The sequence below is a fragment of the Habropoda laboriosa genome, unplaced genomic scaffold (assembly GCF_001263275.1).
Source record: "Habropoda laboriosa isolate 0110345459 unplaced genomic scaffold, ASM126327v1 scaffold88, whole genome shotgun sequence".
In the NCBI taxonomy this organism is placed as follows: domain Eukaryota; kingdom Metazoa; phylum Arthropoda; class Insecta; order Hymenoptera; family Apidae; genus Habropoda; species Habropoda laboriosa.
In genome coordinates this window covers 1,630,339-1,657,288 of record NW_017100219.1, presented here as the reverse complement: position 1 = coordinate 1,657,288, position 26,950 = coordinate 1,630,339, and the positions used below count along the sequence as shown (strand labels likewise).

The window sequence follows — 26,950 nt, the reverse complement described above, 5'->3', positions numbered from 1 at the left end:
TTGGTCGATCGAGCCGGTAATGGTCGGTGGGCGTTGGATAAGCTCAGATGCGCGGCGTCGAGTGCGCACTTGGCTTGCCTTTAGCCACCGCTTTAGACGACTTGTTCCATGCATCCTCGCGGCTCCCGGCTTCACCCCTTTCCCATCCAGCTAAAGCTACTACCTTTGTCCACCTCTCCTCTTCTCACTCCGTCCTTCTCTCCGCCGTGTAACATCGTCCAACGATCGGCGAACTATGTGTGCCCGCGCGATCATAATCGTGCAAGCCCTGTTCTCTCTACCGTCGCTCTCCCGTCTTCAAGCTCTACTATCGCCCCACGAACACACCTATCTCTCTCTCCCTCTTGTCCTCCTCTATTCCATTAACGGCGACGAACAACGGCCAACTCGTCTCCCTTCGTCCTCCTGGTTCGTCTTCGTGAGCGCCGCCGCACCGCGCCGCGGCGCCTTAAATCTTGATCTCACCTCGGCTGAGCAACCGGGAGGGTGGGGGTAAGGCTAGTCTGGGCGCGCTTCGAGCCACCGAACGGAAGGCAATCTGCTCGAATCCGGCGGACCGCGAGCAGGTTACCCCGTGTATACTCGTGTTACATCCTTACATTCTTCTTTCGTTCTCTATACTAAATCTCGTACAACTCCTTGCTTGCCAATACGAACGGGGCTCAGTGGCAGTCGTCGAGGAAGATACCTGCGCAACGGTGAAGACTGAGAGAAAAATAGTCGAAACGGTAGAGAGAGAGAGAGAGAGAGAAGAGAAGTCACGTGTACGGAGCTGTCAATGGTTCCGTGGCGCTAGCTGAGAGCAACGACCAAGTAGTTATCAGGACGCTCGGTTAACGCTTCGGTACCACCGGACTACGGGAGCGAGAAGTTGGAAACGATCGTGAGGGAGATCGAGAAGAAACGGTACAAGGAAGATTAGAGATGAAAGAGGCACGGTGATTACCTGCGAAATCTGGATGTCAGCTGGACGCGAGTAGCCGGCGGTGTTTCCGCGGGGCGGTGAAAAGTGGGGGTAAGGCTAGTCGTTGGCGCGCTTCGAACGGGCGAACGGAAGGCAATCTGCTCGAATCCGGCGGAGCGCGAGCAGGTTATTCCGTGGTAGCGCGTTCCTCGTCGCCGGTTATTGGAGAAGGGAGGCCACGGACAGGCGGAAGAAGGAGAAAGAGAGACGTGTTGGTACGAAGCCGGGCGAAAGAAGCGGGAATCGGAGCGAAAGACCGTGAGACAAAGAGAGAGAAAGAGCGCGAGGAGGGACGTAGAGAAGGGCAGACTCTGTCTATAGGTAGTCACGAGCTTCGAAACGAAGCGCCTGCGCTCGCGAGCACTCCTCGCCGTTACCTCCTCGCATCGACTACGCGCTCGTTCGTCCACGTAGACGCGACAGCCGACGTGAAAGCTCGCGCCGCGATGAATCGCGTTCGCCGACGGACCGTCACACAGGATGTCATTCTCCTTCGTTAATCGGACGCAGCAAGCCACGCCGTACCGTAGCGTCGATTGCGCTCGCGCGCTCCTGCGCCAGCGCGGTACACGCGTCCATCCTTCTTCTTCTTCTTCTTCATCTTCTTCTTCTTCCTACTCCTCTCCTATTGTGACACCGCGGTTCGTGGCTGAGTAGTGTACAGCACGCGGAGACAAACCTCTTCGTCGTCCTCGTGTGCCGGAAGACCGTTGTCCTCGCTTCGTTTGCGGTCGACATTTCGACCGACCCGACTATTCTTCGCAACGAACGCTCTATTGTCCGTGTGTTACGGGACACGGGGGAACGTGCGTGGAGATCGTGACTTGCTTTCGGGAACGTCGCCTGTTAACAAGGTAAGAAACCCGGCGACGACAGAGAGAGAAAACCTAGCGAGAAGTGTGCTTGCTTCCTCGATTCGCGAAACATCGTCGCGAGTAAAAGCAGTGAGAAAGAAGAGTATCCTGGTTCCAGTGATAACTACGACAGCCACGAGGAAGAAGAGGAAGAGGAAGAGGAAGAAGAAGAAGGAGGTGTGGCGATTAGGGTGAAGGAAACGGCTCGGATCCGTCGGATACTCGAGCAGGAAGAGAAACGGCTCGGCTATAGGGACATTGTAGCTACAGAAGTGGAGGCAGAGGGGGAGGAAGAGGAGGAGGAGCTGGTGCCCGGTGTGGAGGGGGTGGAGGTGATCGTCTGGTGATGATGATCGGTGGCGGCGTCGCGACCCCTCCTGGTACTGCCAAGTCGGCGGCTGCGATCGACAGCGAAATGGTGCAGGTCGACGGCATTGGCAGTGGTAGTGTCAGTGGCAGTGCTAGTGGTAGTGGTAGCCCTGCGACAGGCGCGACTACTACGCGTTTAACCAACAACGCTGCCAGCAGCAATAACAACAACAACAATGGGGACGTTGCGAACAATAATAACAACAACAACAACAACAACGAGGGACACGGGGTGGTGAATTGCACAAGTGGAGCACCACCGGCTAGTGAGAAATTCTGCTGTCACGAGGACGACGCGCCCGTCAACACAGGCGTCGCGCGGCCTTGGGAACCACCCTCGCCGACCTTCTCGCAGACGAGGTCGCATCTGCTTCAAGTCCATCCGCCGCATCATCATCAGCATCCAGCTGCGCACCACCATCAACAGATGACCGTGCCGCCAGTGTCTTTGATCGACGGTCAGTTTGCCTCCATTATCTATCCCTATTTTTATACCAGACGCTAAATACTTCTTACTTCTTTTTTTCTTCTCGTTTTTCTTTTTGCACGATGATCTATCGTGGATGTTGGTTTTTTCTTAGTCGACTCTATTGGAGACTCGATCTGTTAGCCGGGTGATTGGAAGATTGTTAACCCTTTCGCTGCTATTGGCTTTGAAAATTTCCAGCCTTACTTCCATGTTCATTTATGGCCTTTATTTGATTATCTCTACCGTTCTACGTTGATTCGATAGAAATTTTGAAATGCTACGGCCGAAGAAGGCAACTTTGCGGAACATCTGAATCTGCCACGCGCGTTTGTACGAAAATTTGCCGCAGCGAAAGGGTTATATATCTAGTTTTCTTGGGACTGTCTTAGAGAGACTTGGCTTTAGGTGATTGGTGGTTTAGTATCGCGTTAAACGAGGATAAATTGAAGATGATAGATGCTAAATTTAACGTGGAACTGTAAGATAAAGGGTTGAAAGATGGAGTAGCTTATCTCATACGTATCGAATGCGACTACCAAATCCTTTTTAATACGAATGAACGAGGAACTCACCAGTGATACTTCAAAGTACATTCTTTTCAACACGAATCAAACAGCAATTCACCGCCGAATCAATTGTCAGCGATACTCGAAAGAACAATATACCTTTTAACAAAGAGAATTTCAATGAACTTATCATACTCGCACGTGAAACAGGAATTCGTCGCTGAATAAATTGTCGGTACATTCGATAGAAAGGAAAAAGTGGGGAAGCATTGTCAAGCAACGAGTTAACTCTTCTCTGTCTGTTAAAAGGTCTAACAATGGCAACATTCTCATTTTCTTCGAAAGCAAGGAGTACATGAAAGTATAATAACCGACGATAACGATCTCCGTGCGACCCGTGGCCGTAAACCATCGTCGGGACAAAGCGTCCCTAATGAAACCTCGCGATCAGAAACACACTTAAGATTACACTTAGGGAACAAAAGACGAGCTAATTAATTCGCAGCGTCGCGATAACGAGACACGTCGTCGGTCGCGTCGTTTCTTCGCTAAATTGCGCGTCGCTCGAATTAGCCCCCGGTCCGATCCGCCACACTTTACAAACACTTGAACAAACTGGCCGTGCGTCGCGATTATCGAGGGTAATCGATGAAACATCCGAACAGCTTCGGTTACGCTTCGTTTCGTCGCTGAAAATTTCCACGGAACGCAAACAAACCGAGAAAGAGATAGAGAGAGAGAGAGAGAGAGAGAGACGAAACCTCTTCTGCTTCCTCGTCGGTGATTTTTTACCTAGAAGAACCGCGACAATTAAATTTAATTGGACAACCGGTCGACCACGATGTTGTTCTGTACAATCAGAAATCGTTAAGGTGACCGGTGTGTTGTTTCCCTGTTTGCTTTGCTCCTGTAACCCGCTATCTGCAACATTGTACAGTGTCGCGAGCGCTCTAAACACGAGGCATCCGCTAAAACCGGAAGAACTGATTGCACGTTGTCGATTGTTTCGTCTCTATCAACTACTTACCGCGCAAGTTTTTCCATTCTCGGTTAGATATCAACGCGTTAGTTCCATTTAATCTAATCGTTCTCGTAGCGAAATAAAAAAAAAGGGAGAATAATTTTCTCGCGCGCTCATCGTGCGTGTCCTTTCCTCCCCTTGGACGAGCGAGAAAAAAAAAAGAGAAAAAGAGACGACGGTAAATCGCGTTAAACGAGCGGAACAACGTCGTTTCATGGTGCTCCAGGTGTCGAAATCGAGGCGCCGCGCCGCGCCGGTGGCCAGCCGGACGATTCTTAAGGGATGATACGATCTTCCCCCCTTTCCACGATCGTATCTTCCTCTTTCGGGCCACTCCACTCCGCTCCCTCCTCTATATCTCTCTCGGGTTGGACAGTTTGCAAATTCACGCGTCTAAAATCACCGACAATTTTCTGATCGACGTTTACACTCATCACGCGTGTCGATTAAATATCGCAGCCAGATAATCCTGCGACCAGACCGAGTTATTCTCTCGCGGGATAAGGATCGCACAAGGTATTACACGCGTTCCAGGATGATGTCAATCCGAATTACCATGCGTCCGATCGTATTTCTTATTTCCATAACGCGAAACGCGCGGTTGAAACGACGAACTCGGAGGAAAAGTGGGATAGATAGGTAGTGAGAACAGCCAGGCGATAAACAAGAGAAACATCGTCGTTTTCATAAAACCGTGTTCGCGTATAGAACGTTCTCTCTCTCTCTCTCTCTCCCTGGCCGATGCGTTATCGTTTGACGGTCTGGCTCGTTTCTCTTGGACGAATGTTAATTGGCCGGTGGATCCGTGGACGCTGAAAGTGGCTCGGGGGATGTCCGACACTTGTCATAACGCGTTCGCGAACGCCCACAGACAGAATGATCTGCGTTGAAATCACGTTGCGAGAGAAGTTCTACCAGAAGGATGCGTAACGTAATGAAAGGCAGCCAGGTGAACCGAGCGTAGTAGTAGCCTCCCACAGAGGCAAACGAAGAATCTGCGCTGATAAGCTCTGTGTGCAATCAACGAGGGAAAAGAATGGTCCGATCGAGTAGGTGTAGGAGAGACGCGGGCAACTACTGGTATATTCCAAGACATCCTTTCCGTGGTTTACACTTGCCAGATGGAACGACGAGCGGCTACCAGCCATACTCGTTCAGAACCGGTTTCAATGCGTTGCCAACAGTACGTCTTTACGCGGAGGAGCTGCTGCTGCTGCTGTTGCTACTCTCTTTGAACCTTCAATATCCGTTCTTTTACCGGATCGGTACGCTCGCTCGTTGGATTTGTACCCCCTCGATATATCCATGGGACACGCCGGATATTCTCTATCCACAGCCAGATTTTACTGCCACACCCAGCAGGTATTTCGAAGGCAGCAGGTATCTCGCGGGCCCACGGTAGTTGGCAGGTATCTTCATCTGTCCTCGTGTCGGCCACTTTGTTTTCTTCCCTCCATTCGATTCTCTCTCTCTCATTTTGTACGTGTGCGCGTTCGTGTCTCTCTCTCTCTCTCTGTCTTTCTATCCACGTGTACATCTTCTCTATTGTACGGTAACGAAGGAAGTAAGGAACGATAGCGGTGTAAGGGTCGTCAGACGCTAATTAGAATCTTCTAGCAGCTAAAGGACGTTACGTCCCCGAGAACTGTTGTAAAGGGATCAAGTACAGGGACTTGGTTGGATATACGAGGGCGTAAATATCGCGCGACACCAAGCCGAACGCGGCGTTTAGACTAATTAAACGATGGCAATATTTAATCGAAGTATGCGCAGCTAATTGGATTTCGTGTCCATTCGTCGTACCAGGCCGGACGATTTATTCCCTGTTACCACTGGATAACCTAAGTATCTCGTTCTGCTATCCGGCTGAATTTATAGCCACACCCTGCGCTGTTCCGAGAGACAGGTACCGAAGGCAACGTTCGTCCTCGTTGCTCGATTTCTGCCTTTCGTCGATTTTAGGAAGACCCGTTTTACACCGTCCACGCAGAGAGAATCCAACGAAATTGCTCGTGGATTCGTGTAATTCGTTCAACGGATTACAGTTGTCGCAGCGTCGTGAGAAATCGCGAACCGTCGCGTCGCGCGTCGATGAAGCGATCGGATCGCCGTTGCGTTTATCGCCATGACGATCTCTCTCTCTCTGAATCTCGGTTAAAGGATACGCGGAGGATCGAGGGAACGATTTTCATTCATCGATCTCGTTCCTCGCCAGAGAGGGAACCACGCTCGAGGATTTTTTACGTCGATTATCTATCGGTCGGCGCGAACGATCGGTCTTTTCCACGGGGCAATTTCGTACATACGAAAGAATATAGAGGACTCGATGGCAGAACTCGTTCAGAACCGGTTCCTAGCCTCGCGTCGATGCAACGACACGACGCATTTCTTTCTGTAGCATCGGCTACTTTCGTTTTCACGGCATCTCCGATAGCTTTGACACGAAACGAGCGCGGAATGCGCGTTCCGTGTGCCTTCGTGAACGGCCGGGGCCACGAGGACGCGTAGGTTTTCGCACCGTTCCTCGCGAAACGATCCAACACGGAGACGAGACGAGACGAGGAGTCTCCTTCTCTCCTCTCTTAAAACTGCATCTCGTGTCCTCGCGTATATATGTGTATATATATATATATATATCCCCCTTTTGGCTCGACCAAATTGCTCTCGACACGTATTTCGCTAACCGTGTACACACCTTCCGAAACGAACGATCATTCCACCACGATACTCCCCTTTGCATCGCTTTCGCACAACTTCTCACGAAATTTCTCGTCTCCGAGAACGTGAAATTCGAACATTTCGAAATACACCATCGGGAGACGTTATGTATTTCGTATCCTTCGTTGCTTCGATATGCCAATTGCTTGGAGTAATGCGGGACACGTGTATTAACCGTCGCATCGTCGTTTATTTTAACAGATATAGGTACGCGCACTGTCGGCCGAAAGTTTCCAATCATCTGCCAATTTACGTCGATATTCGATTCGCCGCTAATTCTTTGTAGATATGGAATTGCTGGTGCGGAGATCAGTGGCGGTTTACCTCGTCTCGATTGGGAAAGGAAGGATTAAAATTGAGGATTTTTTTCTGGCGATGCACGGGGATCTCAAAGTTTTGGCCGCTGGTGTACGTGAAATTCGTAATTGACGACAGTTGGTTGTCTAATTAATCACGCCAGCAATTAGTCGTCTCATTTAAATGAACGCAGCAACGAGGAATATGGAGTTTCGGTTTAATCTCTATCGCCTTCCGAACACCTCGAACGTTCCATCCCACACACGTATCATTCTAAAGATCGAGTATGTGAAATTCGTATTTAGCTGCAGCTGGTTCTCTAAATTGAAATTGTGGACGTAATCGCGCTGGTAGCGAGAAATTAATCATCCCTGAAGAATGTGGAGGTTAAATTTAGTTTCAATCGTTTTCCAACCTCCTCGGAGGTTCTGACATTGAAGATTTTCATCTGAGATACGTATAATTTCCCCAGCCAGAATATATAAAACTCGTATTTAACAACAATTGGACCTCCAAACAGAAATTGTGGACGTAATCGCGCTGGGAACGAGAAATGAATCAACCCTGAAGAATACGGTGTTCCACAATATTTCAATCGTTTCCCAAACACCTGGAACGTTGTACCACTAACGAGATACACATAATTTCCCAATTAAAACGCATAAAATTCGCTTTGAACGAGAAATTAATCAACCCTGAAGAATACGGTGTTCCACAATATTTCAATCGTTTTCCAAACACCTCAAAGTTTGTAGCCTACAACATTCTCATCTGAGATGCACTTAATTTCCCAATTAAGATGTATAAAATTCGTATTGAACGAGAAATTAATCAGCCCCGAAGAATACGGAGTTCCATTTCAATTTCAATCGTTTTCTAAACACGTGGAACGTTGTAAAATAGAACATTCTCATCTGAGATACACTTAATTCCCCAATTGAAATACACAAAATTCGTCTCGAACGAGAAATTAATCAACCCTGAAGAATACGGTGTTCCACAATATTTCAATCGTTTTCTAAACACGTGGAACGTTGTAAAATAGAACATTCTCATCTGAGATACACTTAATTCCCCAATTGAAATACACAAAATTCGTCTCGAACGAGAAATTAATCAGCCCCGAAGAATAAGGAGTTACATTTCAATTTCAATCGTTTTCCAAACACGTGGAACGTTGTAAAATAGAACATTCTCATCTGAGATACACTTAATTCCCCAATTGAAATACACAAAATTCGTCTCGAACGAGAAATTAATCAGCCCCGAAGAATACGCGACGCCACCATTTCAATTTCAATCGTTTCCCAAACACCTGGAACGTTGTACCACTGACGAGATACACATAATTTCCCAATTAAAACGCATAAAATTCGTCTCGAACGAGAAATTAATCAGCCCCGAAGAATACGCGACGCCACCATTTCAATTTCAATCGTTTCCCAAACACCTGGAACGTTGTACCACTGACGAGATACACATAATTTCCCAATTAAAACGCATAAAATTCGTCTCGAACGAGAAATTAATCAGCCTCGAAGAATACGCGACGCCACCATTTCAATTTCAATGGTTTCCCTAACACCTGGAACGTTGAAACATTGAATATTTCCATTGGCAAAAGAACACCTACAATTGCCACGTACTAACAGTTCCTCTCGATTCGCAACATTAACGACGATCGTAAAAGAATGACACTTTCGTGCATGTTGATTACTGGACATATTGATAATCACCGGGAATGTCGCTAGGTACTCCGTATCTTGTCGATGTATCGAGGCGAGGAAACGAGCGTATATCTAAGGATAAGGAGTGACGAGGATCCGTGGTAAAATCCATCTGGATCGTCGATTGGCAATTCGGTCGGGCCGTAAAGGGCTAATTAATTAAACGGCCGCTATGTAAACGAGTGGACGGGAGTACGCGCGCGTTCGGATCCGCTCGTAACCAGCTCGAAACAACGCGTTACAAATGAGAGAGGGCCCACCGACAACAGGCCCATTTCTATCTACCTGCGGAATTTAATTTCCCGTTTCACGATCGTCACCGCGATCTTACACTTTCCCGCTTCTCCATACGTCAAGAGAGAGAGAGATAGAGAAAAGTTGGTTGGTTGGTACAGGCGAACGAACGAACGGTTCTTTAATATCGTCGTTCGATCGTAAATTATCTCCTGGCTCGTCGTGATCGTACGAAACGTCGTTAAGATTATCCGGTCGTAAAATCACGACGTCTGTACGCGCGAGCTCGGACGCTAATTACAATTATTCTTCTCCGGCCGTGATTCCTCTTGGAAATGAATTTCGGAGAGTCGACCGGTGGAAATTGTACGAGCGCATCTGGCTGATTATTTCACGCAATTACCTGAAATTCACCTGGCCGCTATGAAAAATCAACCGGCTGTGATTCGCAACAAAAACTGATCGTTTCGTAAACGCGAACTGTCGGTCGACACCCCCCTTTCGATCTTCTTCTTCTCTTTAATTTTATCTTCTTCCACTCTCTCTACTTCCATCCACTCTTCTTCTCGCCCTGTTTCTGCCCCCGTGTGCGCAGTGCTCGACTCTCGTCCTCTCCGTCGTTCGTGCCGAACCCCACACCCCGTCGAAACCGGGGAAAGATACGATCGCGGTGTTCGGAGGTTTAAAAGTAAGGCGGTCGAAAAATGGATCGCTCTCAATACCACGGGGCCCGTTCGATCGTAAATTCTCGGCTGTTTCGCGCTCTTCTCCTGGGTGTGGACGAATACCACCGCGAGAAAGAGAAAGAGTGGCAAGAAACGTCGTCGTCGAGATTAGCCGCCTATAAAATCACGAGGAAGTCGCGAACCACCGGTCCGCCGTGTCCTTCGGGGAATTACGAGGGTCTTCGCACCTCTTCGTGATTAATCGGTGTGATTTCAACAGGCAGATGGCTCTCTCTCTCTCTCTCTCTATCGTGAGTTTCCTCTTTCACGGTGTGTGTCGGTACTCCACTTTGCCTTGGAGATCGCATCGACGAGATCGCGCGACGCCACCACGAGTAATTTAAATTAATTCGCTCGATTACGCCGGCACGTCCCAGCGATCGTCGTTCCACGCGCTCGTTACGCCTTTGCTGTTTAATGGAAACGAATTTACACCGTTTCTCCATCGCGTCTCGCCGATTTCCCCGGTAAAAGACGATCGGTATCGATCGATCGATCGTCAAACACTGAATAATAACGCGACCATCGATTCGACGTTTCTTTTCCTTGCTTTTAACAATGGTGAGAGTAGAAAGAGTCTGTTTCAACGTGTCGCGGTCGCGTACTTGTAGGGTGAAGGAGAAACAGTATGGCGTCTGGTATTCTATTTGTTTTCTGCTTCTTGTCACGAATTACACGGTTCTTAGCGTTATTGTCGCAAGCAGATCTTGTTAGCCGTGAAGAACGAGGACACGTTATACTGACCGAACAGCGGTAATTGGTTTCGTCGATGCACTTTCAGGCGTGAGCTTGCAAAACTGTACCGCGGGGCCATTTGCCAGCGGTAATGGCGGAGGAACCAGCAGGCAACGATTGCTGGAGCTGTCGCATGGATTAGGAGCCCTCAGGCACTACAACGACCTGGCTAATCATGTGCTGTCGCTGAATCAACAGGGTGCGGTCGTCACTAAACTCCTTGGTGAGTCTTCATTTTCTTTTCTTTTTTTTTTCTGTAACTAGCTAGATAAGTGACGAAACAGTTGCAAAATTGCGGGATATCTAGCTCTTATGTGAACAACCGGGTACACTTTTGCACGTTTTTTCAGTTAATTAAGGTTAGAACGTTGTTATTTGACACATTTTTGTACACGTTTTTGCTGGAAGTTTAGAATTTTGTTATTAGGTACCTGTTAGAATTGGAGGATAAAGTAGATAACTGTGGTTATTGACGTAAGGGTTGAGGAGATGGAGATTGTTCGAGCAGCTTTTTTCACCGACAGTCTCCTTCCAAGTTGAATGTAATTTAAGCTATTGACTGAATTAGTGTGCACTACGAATCGTAATTTTGATCGCGTAATGCAAAAATGGTATACGATTGAATTTATTTCAATTTATTTGATTGAAGTTGATGAAATTTCAATTTGGTTTATCAACTTCGAAGATTTACATCGAACTCGGCAGAGTGAAGTTTATTATTGTCGTATAATTCATTTTTCTTCCTACACTTATCTTCAGTTTTACTGCGTTTTAATGGATATGATTAAAATCTTCAGCGGTTGTGTATCTTTTTCTTCACTATTCCTATACGTGGTTAAAACTCCATAAAAAAAGCAAGGAGCTTTTGCAAAATTAATCGTAAAATTCAAAATAGGGGATCTCGAACGAGATAAACTATTACGTTCTAAATATTAGTCATTTGAATCGCCGTTCTTTCCCTTTAATCCTCTGCAACTCGATGTTTCTTCGTTCACGAGAAGAAAACTTGTCGTCGTTCCTTTTTGGATCTCAGTAATTTCTCTAATTGCCGTTTACGTTCGCTTCACATTCTGTAAGTGTCCTAATATTACCTTGATGCACATGAAACGACGTTTTCTAAAACGAAACGTTACCGCGTGTTTGGAATCACTGCGCGTTCCAAGTTACACAAAAATTTCCAGAAAAAAGTCACCAGCTTCAAGAATTTCTTAGCGAGTTTTGTGTCATTCAAATCAATCGATATGAGATAAATTGCTGTTTATCTCCACAATGTCAATGTCAAGTCTATGAAAAATTAGTAGCAGATTCAGTACTGATGAAACTTGGGAGGTGATTCTAAACCTTTCGCCGGTACATCGTGTTTCTATAAAAAAAATAATGTATTTAATCAAAACAACTTCACTTTTCCCAACGATTAACTAGTTTCACTATTCCAAACATAAAAAATCATTAATATTTCAATTCGAACATTTTTTAAACGACACTTTTACAGTGTTTTCACCTCGGAATGATTTATTTGTTGAAAAAATTGTTCAAGCGTTTGAAGAAATGGTGTTCTATTGAGGAAAGATTCAGTGAACGGGACAAAATTTATACGATAAGTAATTTTCTCGGCTCCTGCAATGAACTTCCTCTCGGCTCATTTCCAATGAAAAATCACCAATCTCGAATATTCCACGTCAACGTTGAAGTGTCTCAACACTTACACAACCTTCTTAAAATGCTAGATTTATATTCTCGGCACCTTTTTACCACAGTTTCTTCAAGTTTAATTTATGTAAAAAAATCACGCGCGTATCTCGATCGTTCATCACGTCAGATAACAATGTCCAAACCAATTGTATCTGGAATTCTTTTACTATACATCACACGTGTGCCACGGTAAACTCTTTCTTCTCGACTAATGTGCCTGATTAAACAAAATTTAACACGATTTTTAATTTCATTTACACTCCATGCAAACGCGAGTTTACAAAGTTTTAGAATTTTGGCCAGGTTTTCCCGGATTGGACTGCAAAATTCTAACAGTTTATTAACCCTTTGCACTCCAGTGGCGCTTTTATGGCGACACGCATTAGTTACTTTGGAGAAATGTACAATTCAGACTTTTCTTATATTATTTTATATTATCAAAATAATGCAAATTAACGCAAGAAATACAAATAAATTCGTAGACACTAAAAATCCTTTTTTTTTTTTCAAGACAAATCTTTGGTTTTCCACAAGTTTCACTAATTGATCTTATCAAAAAATGCTCGGAGTGCAAAGGGTTAAATAGTTGAGTAGTTTTATTTCTAATTGTTGACATATCATTTACGCATATTGCGACGTGCAGCATTAAAATAAAAAATTCATTCCGCCACCGTGGACAAGTTTCACAGAATTGGTCCAGTATTCAACGTGTGTTTTTACCACAGTCTTTCAAGTTCAAACTTTTGTAAAAAAATTACGCGCGTATCTAGATCATCCATCGTTCGTCACACCAGATAGGGGAGAGTCGTGCGGTACCGGTCAGAGCTAGATCTCGCTTGTACTGTTAGTTGACAGCACTATTGATGGAAAATCAAACGAATACTACAGCCCTGAGCAACGTACTCCGGCGACGTTCTTTTTTCTTCGGTATTACCAGAGTTTCAAGACGTTTAACGTTTACGCTGAAAGTACGATAAAAGTTATTTTTCATAGCTGTAATGGTTGGGCTCGCGTGGAGTGTACGGATCAAGAAAATATCGATGGCCAAGTAAAAGTCCTATTCTACTTTTAAACGATTTTTACTAACATTATTTATTACTCAGACCTTGAAATCTGCCAACTAAGTAGCTGGCCGGCAATTTTTCGTTCGCTGCAAATTACAACTTTTTTATTTCTAAAATTTAAGAAAAACCACTTGTCCCCTTTTATCAGGCACCCTTTGTACTACAAATTACTTTTCTCAAATTTCATTTTTACCAGCATTAGCCCAAGTTATAGTACAGAAACTTAGAATGGCCGGTACTGCACGACTCTCCCCTAATAGTGTCCAGACCAACTGTAGGTATTATGAACTTTTTTACTATTCAGTGCACAAGTGCAACAGCAAATTCTTTCTTCCTTGCTAATGTGTACAATTCGACAAAATTTAATTTTCGTTTTAAAGAAAACGACCTTTCATTTGCACCAACCCGACACTTATGAACTCCACTGCAACTTTCAAGTCACACAGTGTTACAGAGGGTTAACACGTTAAGCAACTCACTGTACACAAAAATAGAGATAAAAGTAAAATATTGGTCCAGATGAATTAGTTAATCATGACCCAATGATCCAATTGGTGAGTTAGTTAAGTAACTAACAGTATGTTAGTAGTTACACCAAAATGCAGCATAAAAACAGAAAATTAATTCAGAATTCAATGTGTTAATCGTGGTTTAAAGTAAACGTCGTTGCAAACTGTAACTTTCCAGTCGCACAGTGTTGCGGAGCGGTCTTCGGGTCTTTCTTGACCCACCGCCTTTTTATACTTTTAGTAATTTTTGCTGTTATCAAGTTTACGTTCCTAAACATTATTTTAAACGTTCATTGTCCAGGCTCGTATGTCGCGTTGGAAACAGAAATTATTACACACAAGGTCTTAGGTCCTTCTTCACCCAAAAGTTTTAAATGTATAGTCAAAACGAAGACCGCTCTAGGGTTAAGTAACGCACTGCAGTTACACAAAAATACAGCATAAAAAATTGCAGTGAAACTAAAAAATTGATCCAGAATTCAATGTGTCATTTCATTTGCGCCAACCTGACACTTACGAACTCCACTGCAACTTTCAAGTCACTCAGTGTTACAGAGGGTCAACACGTTAAGCAACTCACTGTACGCAAAAATAGAGGTAAAAATAAAAAATTGGTCCAGAATTCAACGTCAATTGTGGTTTAAAAGAAACGTCAACCTGATACTTCTGAACAGCACAGTAACTTTCAACTCGCAGAGGGTTAACACGTCAAGTAACTCACTGTACTCAAAATAGTCGAAACGAAGAAAATCACAATAAATCACCGTATATCCCTTTGCACGACAAATCACCCTGTAACAAGGACAATTCGCTCTCTTCCGTTCCGAGAACATTCTAGCCAGAACGAAGGAGCTTAATGGAGTAGTTTACCCTAGCGTAATAGAATTCCATAGATCGCGAGCCTTTCTCCGCAACAGCATTCCTCAGCCGGTATCATCGCGATAGATAAAGGTCCAGCGTGTTTACGCGTAACGACGCGTGACCGAGACGCGGTTCCTCCGTGATAAAATCCACCGGTGCTCCTTTTCCCGTAGGCGACGACACGCGCTGAAAATCGACGATCGTTTTCAACAGGACGAGATTGCGTCCGGTCTAAACGACACGCTGGAAAATTAGTTGGCTCAGCTGAATCGCGTACGAGTCCTCTCTTCTCTGCTTCGAAGCGACAGAAAAGTACCAGAGAATCGCTAGCGAACAGAGAGAGAGAGAGAGAAGAAACCGATCTACGATCTTCTCTGTGAAAAGTGCCATCGCGCTTCTTTCGTTCGATGTCGAAAATTTAGAAAAATGTGGTTTTCGATACGACTGCGCGGAAGTGACACGAAACGAAGGCAAAATTCATTGTTAATTTTTTATAAAACAGTAGAGAAATTATGGGAATTTGCACTTCGTGGCCCGATAAGGTGGCACTTTTCGATCGAAAAATTTAGGAAAACGTTGTTTCGGACATTTTCGCCGAATTCGGGCTGTTTGGAAATGACACGAAACGAAGGGAAAATTCATCGTGTGCAGGAGTTTTGCTCAATTTTTTTGATAAAAAATTGAATAAAATTTACACTTCGTGGCACTGTTCGATGTCGAATTGTTAAACGTGGCAATTATTGTTCCCTGCTAATTTTGCTAATATCCTGCAACATTCCCTCTGTGAAATCTGCGAAACATCTGTGAAACGCGGAGATCAACTTCTACTTCCTAAAATCCTCGGTATTTTCTGCTGTTCGAGTATCGGTGATTTGCTATGGAATGATACTATCCGACGAATATAGAGCGTACCTCATCGGACGCTGTAGCAAGAAAATTATTAGATAGAATATAGAGGAAATTGGCGTGTAGATGGCTTGAATAGACGCGAATAGAAGAAGCTGGCTATTTGCTGGTTTTCTTATGTAATTGGGTATCAATTCTCAAGGTATTCCGTATATTTCTCGACTGGTTTTTACGAGGATTTAGCATTTTCTTTGCTGAACAATGTCGAGCAGGTTGACGTTAATCACCGCTTCTCGACGTCCAGGCTGGATAAAACGGTGTAAACTAAATCGATCGGCATCCCGAGCATTTTCCCGACAACGCGGGATAGTGTGGTAAAGGAAGAAGAATCAGCCCGTATCGGCACGGACAAATAAGACGTAACGAGCGTTACGAAGAAGCGGCCGCTCTTTCGAGCTCGTTAGTCGGCCGAGATTAACTCGTAACAGCTGTTTCTTTTGAGCGTAAAATGTGTCCGCTTGGCCGGCGCCCTGCCATTCTCGAATAATTTGTCAATAATTGCAACGATCCGAGGCCTGCCCCTGTGCCTTCCGTGTTCCCGATTCGAGGAATCTAAGGTGAAGGAGACGCGGAGACGTGGAACTGACATTCTTAAGATGTAATCTGTCTTAGAAGTTTGAGTGTGATTGGGAAATGTTTGGTTCTTTGAGTAATTTAGACGCCATTTGTGTGAAATCTTTCTGAAATTGCTGTCTAAGTGCTGGGAGACTAAAGGAAAATATCTCTAATTGTGAATATTCGGGTAAGGAATGGAATTTTGTGACCCTAAGCGCCTCTTGACCAGAGGAAAATATCTCCAATCCCGAATATTCGGTCAAAGAATGAAATTTTGAGACCCTGAGTGCCTCTTGACCAGAGGAAAATATCTCAAATCACAAAGATTCGGCCAAGGAATGGAATTTTGTGACCCTAAGCGCCTCTTGACCAGAGGAAAATATCTCAAATTGCGAATATTTAGTCAGTGAGTGAAATTTTGTGTCCTTAAGCGCCTCTTGACCAGAGGAAAATATCTCAAATCGCAAAGATTCGGCCAGGGAATGGAATTTTGTGACCCTAAGCGCCTCTTGACCAGAGGAAAATATCTCAAATTGCGAATAGTTAGTCAGTGAGGGAAATTTGGTGGCCCTGAGAGCCTCTTGACCAGAGGAAAATATCTCAAATCGCGAATATTTAGACAGTGAGTGAAATTTTGTGTCCTTAAGCGCCTCTTGACCAGAGGAAAATATCTCAAATCGCAAAGATTCGGCCAGGGAATGGAATTTTGTGACCCTAAGCGCCTCTTGACCAGAGGAAAATATCTCAAATCGCAAAGATTCGGCCAGGGAATGGAATTTTGTGACCCTAAGCGCCTCTTGACTTCAGAAAAATTTCTGAAATCGCAAATATTCGGTCAAAGAATGAAATTTCATAGCCCTAAGCGCCACTTGACTAAAATATTCCTCCAAAGAACAAAATTTCACGACCCTACGCGCCGCTTCACTAAAATATTCCTCCAAAGAACAAAATTCGCTAGTCCCGAGCGCCACTCGACTCGACAAAAGTCTCCGAAACCGCAAATATTCCAGTCGCCAAGAGAAACTTCACGAAGGATACGAAGATGACAGAGCAGGTGCGGAAAGATTCATCTAAAACGCGAGTTTAACCGCGCGAGAGCAAAGGTGTCGGCGTGTCCGCGCGGACAGGCTCGTTCGAAGAAGAGAGGAAGAGGAACGCAGAACGCGGAGCAATAAAAAAATGGAGGCAAGCCACCGAGAAGCATCGGTGGAACGCTGGTTTTCTCTCTTTCTCGGCTGACTGCTACCTTGGTCCTCGTTAACTTTACGAGCCGCTCGTAAAAATACCGTTCGGCTTGCTCTCTCGCCAGTCCGGTAATGTCTTCATCTCCACTGGATACGGACTCCTTAGGCGTCGTCCAGGTGAATATAATGTACCATAATCGACCAGCCAATTACTTAACAGCGGCAAGCAATTAATCCTGTGGCCTGAACCGTAGTCACCAGGCCGCGACGATTCCTCTTCTCGCTTGCCGATCTTTATTCACGATCTACAGGACTCCAAGGAGGGGCTCGCAATCGAATCCCCTTCTTTCCCTCGCGAAGACGCAACGGGTGAAAGCTCGATGCCTCCGTTAATTGTAGAAAAAAGAATTGGAGAACTTGAATGAAAAAGTGTCAGAAAACTGTGAGAAAGGCTTTGTCGATGATCTAAAGGATTCGAGAGAATTTTTCTTTGACAAAGGAGCAATGGACGAAGGCTCGAAGTTTTCGTTAATTATGAAATAAAAAGGATAAGATATCTCTTACGAAAATATTCCAAAAAACTCTGAGGAAGGCCAGGATGATTCTTCTTACTAATTTTTCTCCACGAACTATAGAATGCAAAGGGGCCTGCAATCGTGAAAGAAGAGTTTTTCTTTGATAAAGGAGCAATGGACGAAAGCTTGAAATCTCAGTCAATTATGAAATAAAAAGTATGGAAGGACTCTCCTAAACATACTTCAGAAAACTCTGAGGAAGGTCACGATTCTTTTCCTTCCGAATTATAGAATGCAAAGGGGTTTACAACCGTGAAAGGAGAATTTCTCTTTGACAAAGAAGCAACGAAAGAAACCTCGATATCCGTTAATTATAAAAAAAGAACTGGAAAACTCTGGCGACAAAATCTGAGGAAACTCTGAAAAAGGCCACGACAATTTCCCTTCTGATTAACCGATCTTTGTCTATTACCTAAAGAATTCAAGGTGCTTGCAATCTTGAAAGAAAATCTTGTCTTTCGTGAAGAAGCAACGAGCGAAATCTCGATATCTCCGTCAATTACAAGGAAAGAAATTAGATTGTAAATTAAATCTCAGAGAACTCTAAAGGCTCACCAAATCCTTCTCCACGACCCACGAAACCCAAACAGCCTTCCAATCTGAAAAGAAAACCTCGTCCGCGGTGAAAGCTCGACATCGCCGTCAATTCCAAAAACAGCGAAAAAAGTCAGATCACAATCTAAATCAAAGAAAAGTGAACGATAACACTCTCCAACTCGCGCTCCTCTCGAACAACCTCCGTACGCCATAATGTCGACGGTGTACCACGCGTGCGTTACTCTTACGCCGACAATCCCCCAACTCGAGCGCACATTCATCTTCCAGAGCGCAGTTTGTCCAGCACCGAGGATCGACGAATTCGCGAAGATAGATCTGTCCTGTGCGAGGAACATGTACGCACACGAGGTCGCACAATAAATTAACTCGAAACCAACCACGAGAAGAATGTGTAACAGAAGGACAGAAAGAGAGAGTCTCTGTCGACGTCCGATATCGTCTAATTTCCCTCGGCGAGTTCGCCAGCCGATAATTAATTCCGTCGTTCCGCTATCGGTCCTCTTATCCGCGCGTAACAAGATCGATCGTCGCCTATGGAGAAATGGGCTCGCGAGATCTTGCTCCGCGCCCGTGGAACTCGCATTTCGAACTCGCCTTAGCCATCGGTAGATACACTTTTGTCGGTTGTACGCTCTTATAACGAGCACACGCTGCCGCAAACCAGGCCAGCCTGTTCGTGCGGCTCGCGATTACGCCTATTTCCCATTCTATCCTCGTAATGGCGCGGATACTCGAAGAGGAAGGATGCTGGTAGCCATCATCCTCTGCTACCGATACCAGAACAGTCCACTGAACGGAACGGACGCGTGTTTCGTTCGATAGAGAAAGAAACTACGGTTTCTTTCGTTAAACGAGAGCTCTATTCTCGACAAATTTTATACGCCGACAGCCTCGAAACTGTGCGCATACGTTGAATAATGTCGAACGGAGAGTGGGAAGAAGAGAGACGAGATATGGGAAGGAGACGTGTTAAAGGAAGAGAGTTGGAGAGAGAGACGTTGGATCAGGGCAAGGAATTTTGCTCGAGGCATGGATACCTATTACCTAGGTGGGTATACATCGTTTATACCAGGCACGCACTTCGCCCGTGGGAGCGCACGCGATATCCTGCCAGCTTTAACCGTCATTATTGTTATTAATAATAGGACGTAACCACCGATAATTGCTCAAGTCTGCCTGCGCCTCTGCTTTCCATTACCTTGCCAGCTAAGTTTCTCTCCTCGACTCTCGAACACTCGGTGCATTGTCGTGCGTGCAACTCTTGTGTATCTGCTCTCCAGACTTTTCCATTACGATCCACACGGCTCCGACGCATTTTTTCTCACTTATCGCGATCGCGTGCTGCAAAAGTATACACAGCTCTCTTTCTCCTGTGTGTGCACACTTTTGTCGAAGAAACGTACTCGAAGAAGTTGCAGAGTACACTATGAATAGAGCATTCTTTTCATTGAAGACCGTCTATCGACGAGCAAAGAACGTCTACCTTGTTTTATATTTAGAAAAAAGTGCAACTATGTTGGCCACTTTGCAGCAAGCTGGCAGACGGCAGAGTGGTATTTTTTCTTCGATAGACAGGCTATACTTCGAAGAAGACTAGTTGAAGATAGTTGAATAGAACTCGCGGATTTTAAGCTGGAACGTCACCGGTGTGCGCACAGTTTTGTTTCATACGTTTGTCGGTACCTTTGTGCTTATGCATTCACGTAACACCTGCGCATCTTCGACGCACGACCTGTCAGGTTTACCGCGACACATTGTAGCCTAAGCTAATGATAGCACGAAACGTTCTATAATTACTCCGTGCTAACCCTTCGCCGTGTGTACATTATGCAGCCAGGTACTTCGCGGCCAGCTCGAACGGTCGGCTCTCCCTGGGGAATCGCGAGCATGAAACGAAGGGTGAAGTAGTAAAATCAATGATAACGAACGTCTGCCTGCGTGGCGACGTTCCACCAACCTCGGCTCGTCCGGCGAAGAAGGCTGTTGTAAAATCTTTTTCACGCGCTTCACTTTTGCGAAACGTGAGTTCCCTTGTGATTTTCTCGGGGATTTTGAACGGGCCTTTTGGCGGTGTACGGGTGGAACTGTTGATCGCGTTATTTTCGAACGAATAAGGTACGATAGAATTCGAGGAAATCACAGTGCAGAGATGCTATCGTATGTTGATTATGAAAGAGGTTGAGTTGGAAAGATTTTGTAATTTTGGGCGTGAAGGAATGAAGAGGAATGAGTGTGGGGCTAATACCGGCGTAAATAGGTACAGTGTCTCCCACTGATATTCGGAGAATCTTTGGAAGAGTGTAACTTTTTTTAAATTGGACCTAACGACCTGAGTTTTTTGGAGAAGTTAGAAGGATTGGTGTGCTAGACGACGTGTGGAAAAAATTTGGAAAAAATTGCAATTTGAAAATTAGAATTGGAATTAGAAAATTGTAAGGGTCATGTTTAACAACTTTTTTATCCGAGCTCGTAATGCAAATTTAAAAAATACGTTTTGTAGATTTATGTCAATTGTGCACATGCTGAAAATTTCGTGGAAATTGGTTAGCGTTGCTACGAATTACAAACGGTTAGATATTGTGAAAATCTCGCTATAACTGTAATAAATCTAAAGATTCTGTCACTTGTTTCTCCATCGACCAATTTCGATGAAATTTTCAGCATAATATGTATAATTGACATAGATCTACTTAGAAAAGTTGTAAACAGTGACCTTTACAGTTTCCTTCGCGATTCCCACAAATTGCAATTTTTTCCAAATTTCTTGCACACGTCATCTGGTATACTAATCCTTCTAATTTCTCAAATAAAATTCAAGTCGTTAGGTTCAATTTGAAAACAGTTACGCTGTTCTAAAGAGTGTCCGAATATTAGTGAGAATCATTGCACATTATTTTGTTTTTTAATTTTGTTGACAATATTGCTATATTACGAACTCTTTGTTACAGTTCTGTTTCTATATTAATGCTAAATATATTGCACATAGTTGATGAGAGAAAATGAAAACATCATTATTGCGTTATTTATTTATCAACTTACTACTTTTTCATTTATTTTACATTTTACTTCATTCTACAAAATATCTTTCGTTTCATATTTAGAGCTGATATAAATATTGTCGAGTACGCGAGAGTTAGTATAAAGTAATTTCTGTAAATTATCCTGCAGAAAATTTCAGGGAAAAATTAGATGCGTTGAAACATGTATATACACTACCGGCCAAAAGTTTGGAATCACCTTCCACTTTTCATCGATATTAAATCTGCTGTTAATTTCTTATAGATGTGAAGTTTATCTCAATTCTACACTTATCAATTTATCTCATATCAATTGATTCGAACGATAAAAAATTCTCAAAGTCGTTAACATTTTTCTGCAAATTTTTCCGTAAATTGCAACGCTCGGTGATTCCAAACTTTTGGCCGGTAGTGTATATATAGAGAGAGAGAGAGAAAGAGAGAAGGAAGAATAAGTGGAGAATGATTAACGATCAAGCGTGTAGTTTAAACGGTGAATGTAAAATATGAGAAACGATTAAAAAGTATTATGGTTAAAATCTAGTACCTATGAGCTTTAGAATTTCAACGAGCAAGATCCAGTAGCGATTAGCTAATTCGAGCGAGTTCGTGGCGCTACGCTCAGGTGACGAAAGAGGAGAAAAACAGGGAACAGCAGTAGTAGCAGTAGCAGCATGGCAGCAGCCTGAACACGTCTTGGAAACGTTACACGAGCGTCTATTCCCCGATCGGCTCATATTAGATATCTCTGATTATCGCAGGCTATCGCATACCGGTATCATTTCACGCGCTAAGCTTCTAATGACTGCCTCGTGGATCCGCCCAGACACGATATGATTGGTATCCGATGTCGAGAGCCTGTGTGTAGTCGCTGGGATTTCAATGCCCTCGGGATGAGCACCAACCTTCTCTGTACCTCCATCTTGTCAACGCGTTTACATTGCGGTCTCTCTTCCATTTTTTAAATTCACACTTGGGAATTTGCTTTTTTCTTATCATTTGTAATCTTTTATTTCGACTGAATTTATTGGAATTGCAATGCTCTCGAGATGAGCACTGGGATTTTCTATGCTTGCATCTTGTCAACGCGTTTGCATTGCGGTCTCTCTTCCATTTTTTAAATTCAAACTTGAGAATTTGCTTTTTTCTTACGATTTGTAATCTTTTATTTCGACTGAATTTATTGGAATTGCAATGCTCTCGAGATGAGCACTGGGATTTTCTATGCTTGCATCTTGTCAACGCGTTTGCATTGCGGTCTCTCTTCCATTTTTTAAATTCAAACTTGAGAATTTGCTTTTTTCTTACGATTTGTAATCTTTTATTTCGACTGAATTTATTGGAATTGCAATGCTCTCGAGATGAGCACTGGGATTTTCTATGCTTGCATCTTGTCAACGCGTTTGCATTGCGGTCTCTCTTCCATTTTTTAAATTCACACTTGGGAATTTGCTTTTTTCTTACGATTTGTAATCTTTTATTTCGACTGAATTTATTGGAATTGCAATGCTCTCGAGATGGGCACTGGGATTTTTTATACTTCCATCTTGATAAAGCATTTATATTACGCTCTCGGCGATTTATAGAACGAAAAATTGAAAATTTCTTTTTTCTATAATTTGTAATTTTCAAGTGAATCTACTGGGATTGCGATGTTCTCGGGATGAGCACCAACCTTCTCTACGCTTCCAACTTGTTAACGCATTTATATTACGCTCTCGGCGATTTATAGAAAGAAAAATTGAAAATTTCTTTCTTTCTGCGATTCGTAATCTTTTATTTGAACTGAATCCACTGGAATTTCAATGCTCTCGAGATGAGAACTAACCTTCTCCACGCTTCCATCTTATTAACACATTTATATCACGCTCTCTTCAATTTCCAAACCAAAAGATTGAAAATTTCTTCCTTCCTACGATTCGTAATCATTTATTTTCACCGAATCAACTAAAACTTCAACGCTCTCCAAACAAAAACTAGCCTTCCCTGTACCTCCATTTAATCAACAAACCTACACCACTCTCCTCAATCTCCCACCAAAAAAGTCACAAATTTCCCAACCTTTCCCTTAAACCGAATCTGAAGAAGAAGCTTATACCTCCAAACCAACCTCCTAAAAATCTCCCACGACGAGTTACACCGAATCGTCAGACCTTGTTATTACACCGATCGCGTGATTTTCCAAAATTACGTCGTTTCCCTTGGATCCTCTTTACGTAAACTTGGCCCAGGATCAAACAACCGTTCACAACCAGACATTATCCTCCACGTAAAGAAGCATTACCCAAAAATCAACGAGTCCTTGAAGCTCGTCGTTTAACGTGTTCCAGGTACTCTACGCCCGCCGGGCTTAATCGGTGGCAGCAAGCCAAAAGTCGCGACGCCCGCCGTCGTCGCCAAGATCGAGCAGTACAAGAGGGAGAACCCGACGATCTTCGCCTGGGAGATTCGCGAGAGGCTGATATCCGAGGGTAAGTGTAATTATTCTTATCGAACGTTTCGAAGAAAAAAGAGAAACAGACGAGAACGCGGTTGGCAAAATAGAGACGTGTTGTTCTTCCATACCAGAACTTCAAGGTTTCGTTTCGAATTCGCGACGAAGTCAACAGGTTCTCGGTCCACATGCAGCTAATTGCCAGCCGGCCTGGCTTCTTATTCAACAATGCGCGAGCCCGCGTGCTTCGAGCACCGTTGCAAATCGCCCGGTAATAATAGTTGTATACGTGTGTCTACGAGCAAACGTGCAATTGCGGCTGGAATCAAGAAACTCTTCCACGGCCTTGTCCGCCGACACACTTTATTCTTTTCATAGCGAGCTTCGTATCTCGCGCCTTCTGTCTTATCCGTTAAAAAGACCAGCGTTTCTTTTCTGCCGTGTCGACTTCGGCAATTATCGAAATTTCCGCGTTATTTTTCCGTCTGTACCGGAGACTTTCTTTCTCCTCGGGAGAAGAATTTGCATGAAAACTGAGAGTAGCATTTCGGCGAAGATAGAAAGAACCGGATGGAGGAATTGTACGTCGTTGAAGTATAAATACAAACGCGGAGAAATCTATTTTTTCGAGGTTCGAATTGAAGACGAAACTCGGCCCAAGGATCGTAGGTACGTTTAATGTAACATAAATGTAGGTTTGTTCGTTTATAATTGAGTATCGGTGGGCCGATTTAACGGAGAGAAGTACTTCTAACCCTTGTAAATATCGCGGCTACCGAATGAGGCCCGTTATTGGCGAGGAAAGCGCTCGTTCATCTATAGTACACAACGCTGCTTATGTCACACAGTTGCTTCAATAACAAACATTCCATCGTCAACCTCTCCTATAACCTAAGCAACTTCCGAAGCGGCACCAGAGTAAACCCAACATTATTTCACCTTGTAGAACCACGCTCCGTAAGCATTTACAGCTACATTGTGTGACATAATGTTACCGACACGAACAACAAGTGTAATCTAACTCCACTGTCACTCATGCAACAACCAGAGGGTACATCTCGTTTATCCAATAATACGATTAATTACTAATTATACTAATAACCTCGGCACACTTAACCTGTTAACCGGGGAGGACGAGTTAACTCGTTGGTTCACCAATAGTTAGCACACGATAATTTAGTCGTTGCGGTATTATTTACTTTTATTTGCACCGTTATGTCGGTATAGATTTGCAAGAATTAGAGCGAAGTAAATGATTATAATTTTCTTTCGATTTTTATTGGAATTTAGAGTAGGGCGTGACGAATAAATTAGGAATCTTAACCCTTCGACGGTTTATTCCGTGTGAGACTCGGACAGAGCGTGAAATATCTAATTGTTTAACTCAAGGAAGTTAGAAAGGGCGAGATATTATTATCATAACTGTGACTATGTATCCCGTGTTTTAAAAATGATCACACACGGCGTAACTGTTAGACAGATACGTGTAAAATCTAAATTTTCTTTGGCGTAATTCATAATTTAATTAGACTGTCGAAGGGTTAATTAAGAATTCTTCCTTGATTTTGTATGTCTTGTTACTGTGACGTCTCTAACCCTTTCGTTATTAGCGAGAAACATTTATCACAGTGGAATACTGAAATAAAAATTGATGTCAATTTAACCCTTTGCAATCGAGTGGCGACTGAGAAGCGACATTAAATAATGGTCACAGAGAGCAGATCTATGGGCCTCTATAAATTTGTTCGCCATTGTACATTGAATATTTAGATAAAATTCTTTTATCCAAATTTCTACGTTAATTGTAAAAATTTCAAAGAAGATCCAAATTGCAACCTTTCCTACAGCAAAATGACCGAGTGCAAAGGGTTCATATCCATTACAAACGCGATTGGTAACTAAATAAAAGATTCTTTAAAGAAATAGTCCGGCCACGAAAGGGTTAACATAAGTAATTACCTTTCTCTCTAAAAATCAACGTTGAAAAAGTTCCTCAGTCCACTCGCATAACTCGTTCATGCACACGCGATTGGTAAATAAATAAAAAATTTTAAAAAAGTAGTCCGGTCACCAAAGGGTTAACGTAACTGACTGAGTGTCTCTTTAAAAATCAATGCTCTAAAAGTTCCTCAGCCAACTCGCATAACTCACTCATGCACACACGCGATTGGTAAATAAATAAAAAATTAAAAAAAACTAGTCCGGTCACCAGAGGGTTAACGTAACTGACTGAGTGTCTCTTTAAAAATCAATGCTCTAAAAGTTCCTCAGCCAACTCGCATAACTCACTCATGCACACTCGCGATTGGTAAATAAATAATAAATTCTTTAAAATAATAGTCCGGTCGCCAGAGGGTTAACATAAGCAACTGACTTACTAATTGACCTTCTCTCTAAAAATCAACGTTGACAAAGTTCCTCAGCCAACTCGCCTAATTCAATCATCCACACACGCGATTGGTAAATAAATAAAAAAACAGTAATCCGATCACGAAAGGGTTAACATAACCTTTCTCTCTAAAAATCAACGTTGAAAACGTTCCTCAACCAACTCGCATAACTCACCCATCGACACGCTCCACGATCGATCTCCCCTCAAACACTCTCCTGCCCCAGAAAAAACTGAATCTCGACAGAAAACATGCGAACCCAGGTTAACAGGTTAAACAAGCTTCATCGACGATCCTCGTTTCACTTCAACAATTAACCTTCTCTATCGCCCAGGGAAAACCGAAACACAGACAGAAATTTGCAGAAGAAGCACAATCTGTACGTTCCAGGCGTCTGCAGCAACGCGACAGCCCCATCGGTCAGCAGTATCAACCGAATTCTACGGAATCGTGCGGCAGAACGTGCAGCCGCGGAATTCGCTAGGGCAGCAGGCTACGGACTGTACGCGGCAGGTCCTCATCCGTACTTCAACAGCGCCCATCAACATCCAACTACCAGCCACCATTTGCCTGCTGGCTGGCCAGC

The 26,950-nt window shown here is 43.9% G+C and overlaps 1 protein-coding gene across 1 annotated transcript in view; it reads left to right on the top strand.

Annotated features, from left to right (window-relative positions):
• Nucleotides 1–2,164: 2,164 nt before the first annotated feature.
• LOC108570959 (homeobox protein abdominal-A-like) overlaps nt 2,165–26,950 on the top strand; it is a 28,578-nt gene continuing 3,792 nt past the window's right edge. The window contains exons 1-5 of the mRNA XM_017932897.1: nt 2,165–2,645; nt 10,666–10,842; nt 20,990–20,995; nt 23,862–24,011; nt 26,755–26,948. Coding sequence (XP_017788386.1) covers nt 2,165–2,645; nt 10,666–10,842; nt 20,990–20,995; nt 23,862–24,011; nt 26,755–26,948 — 1,008 coding nt within the window. The remainder of the gene's footprint in view (nt 2,646–10,665; nt 10,843–20,989; nt 20,996–23,861; nt 24,012–26,754; nt 26,949–26,950) is intronic.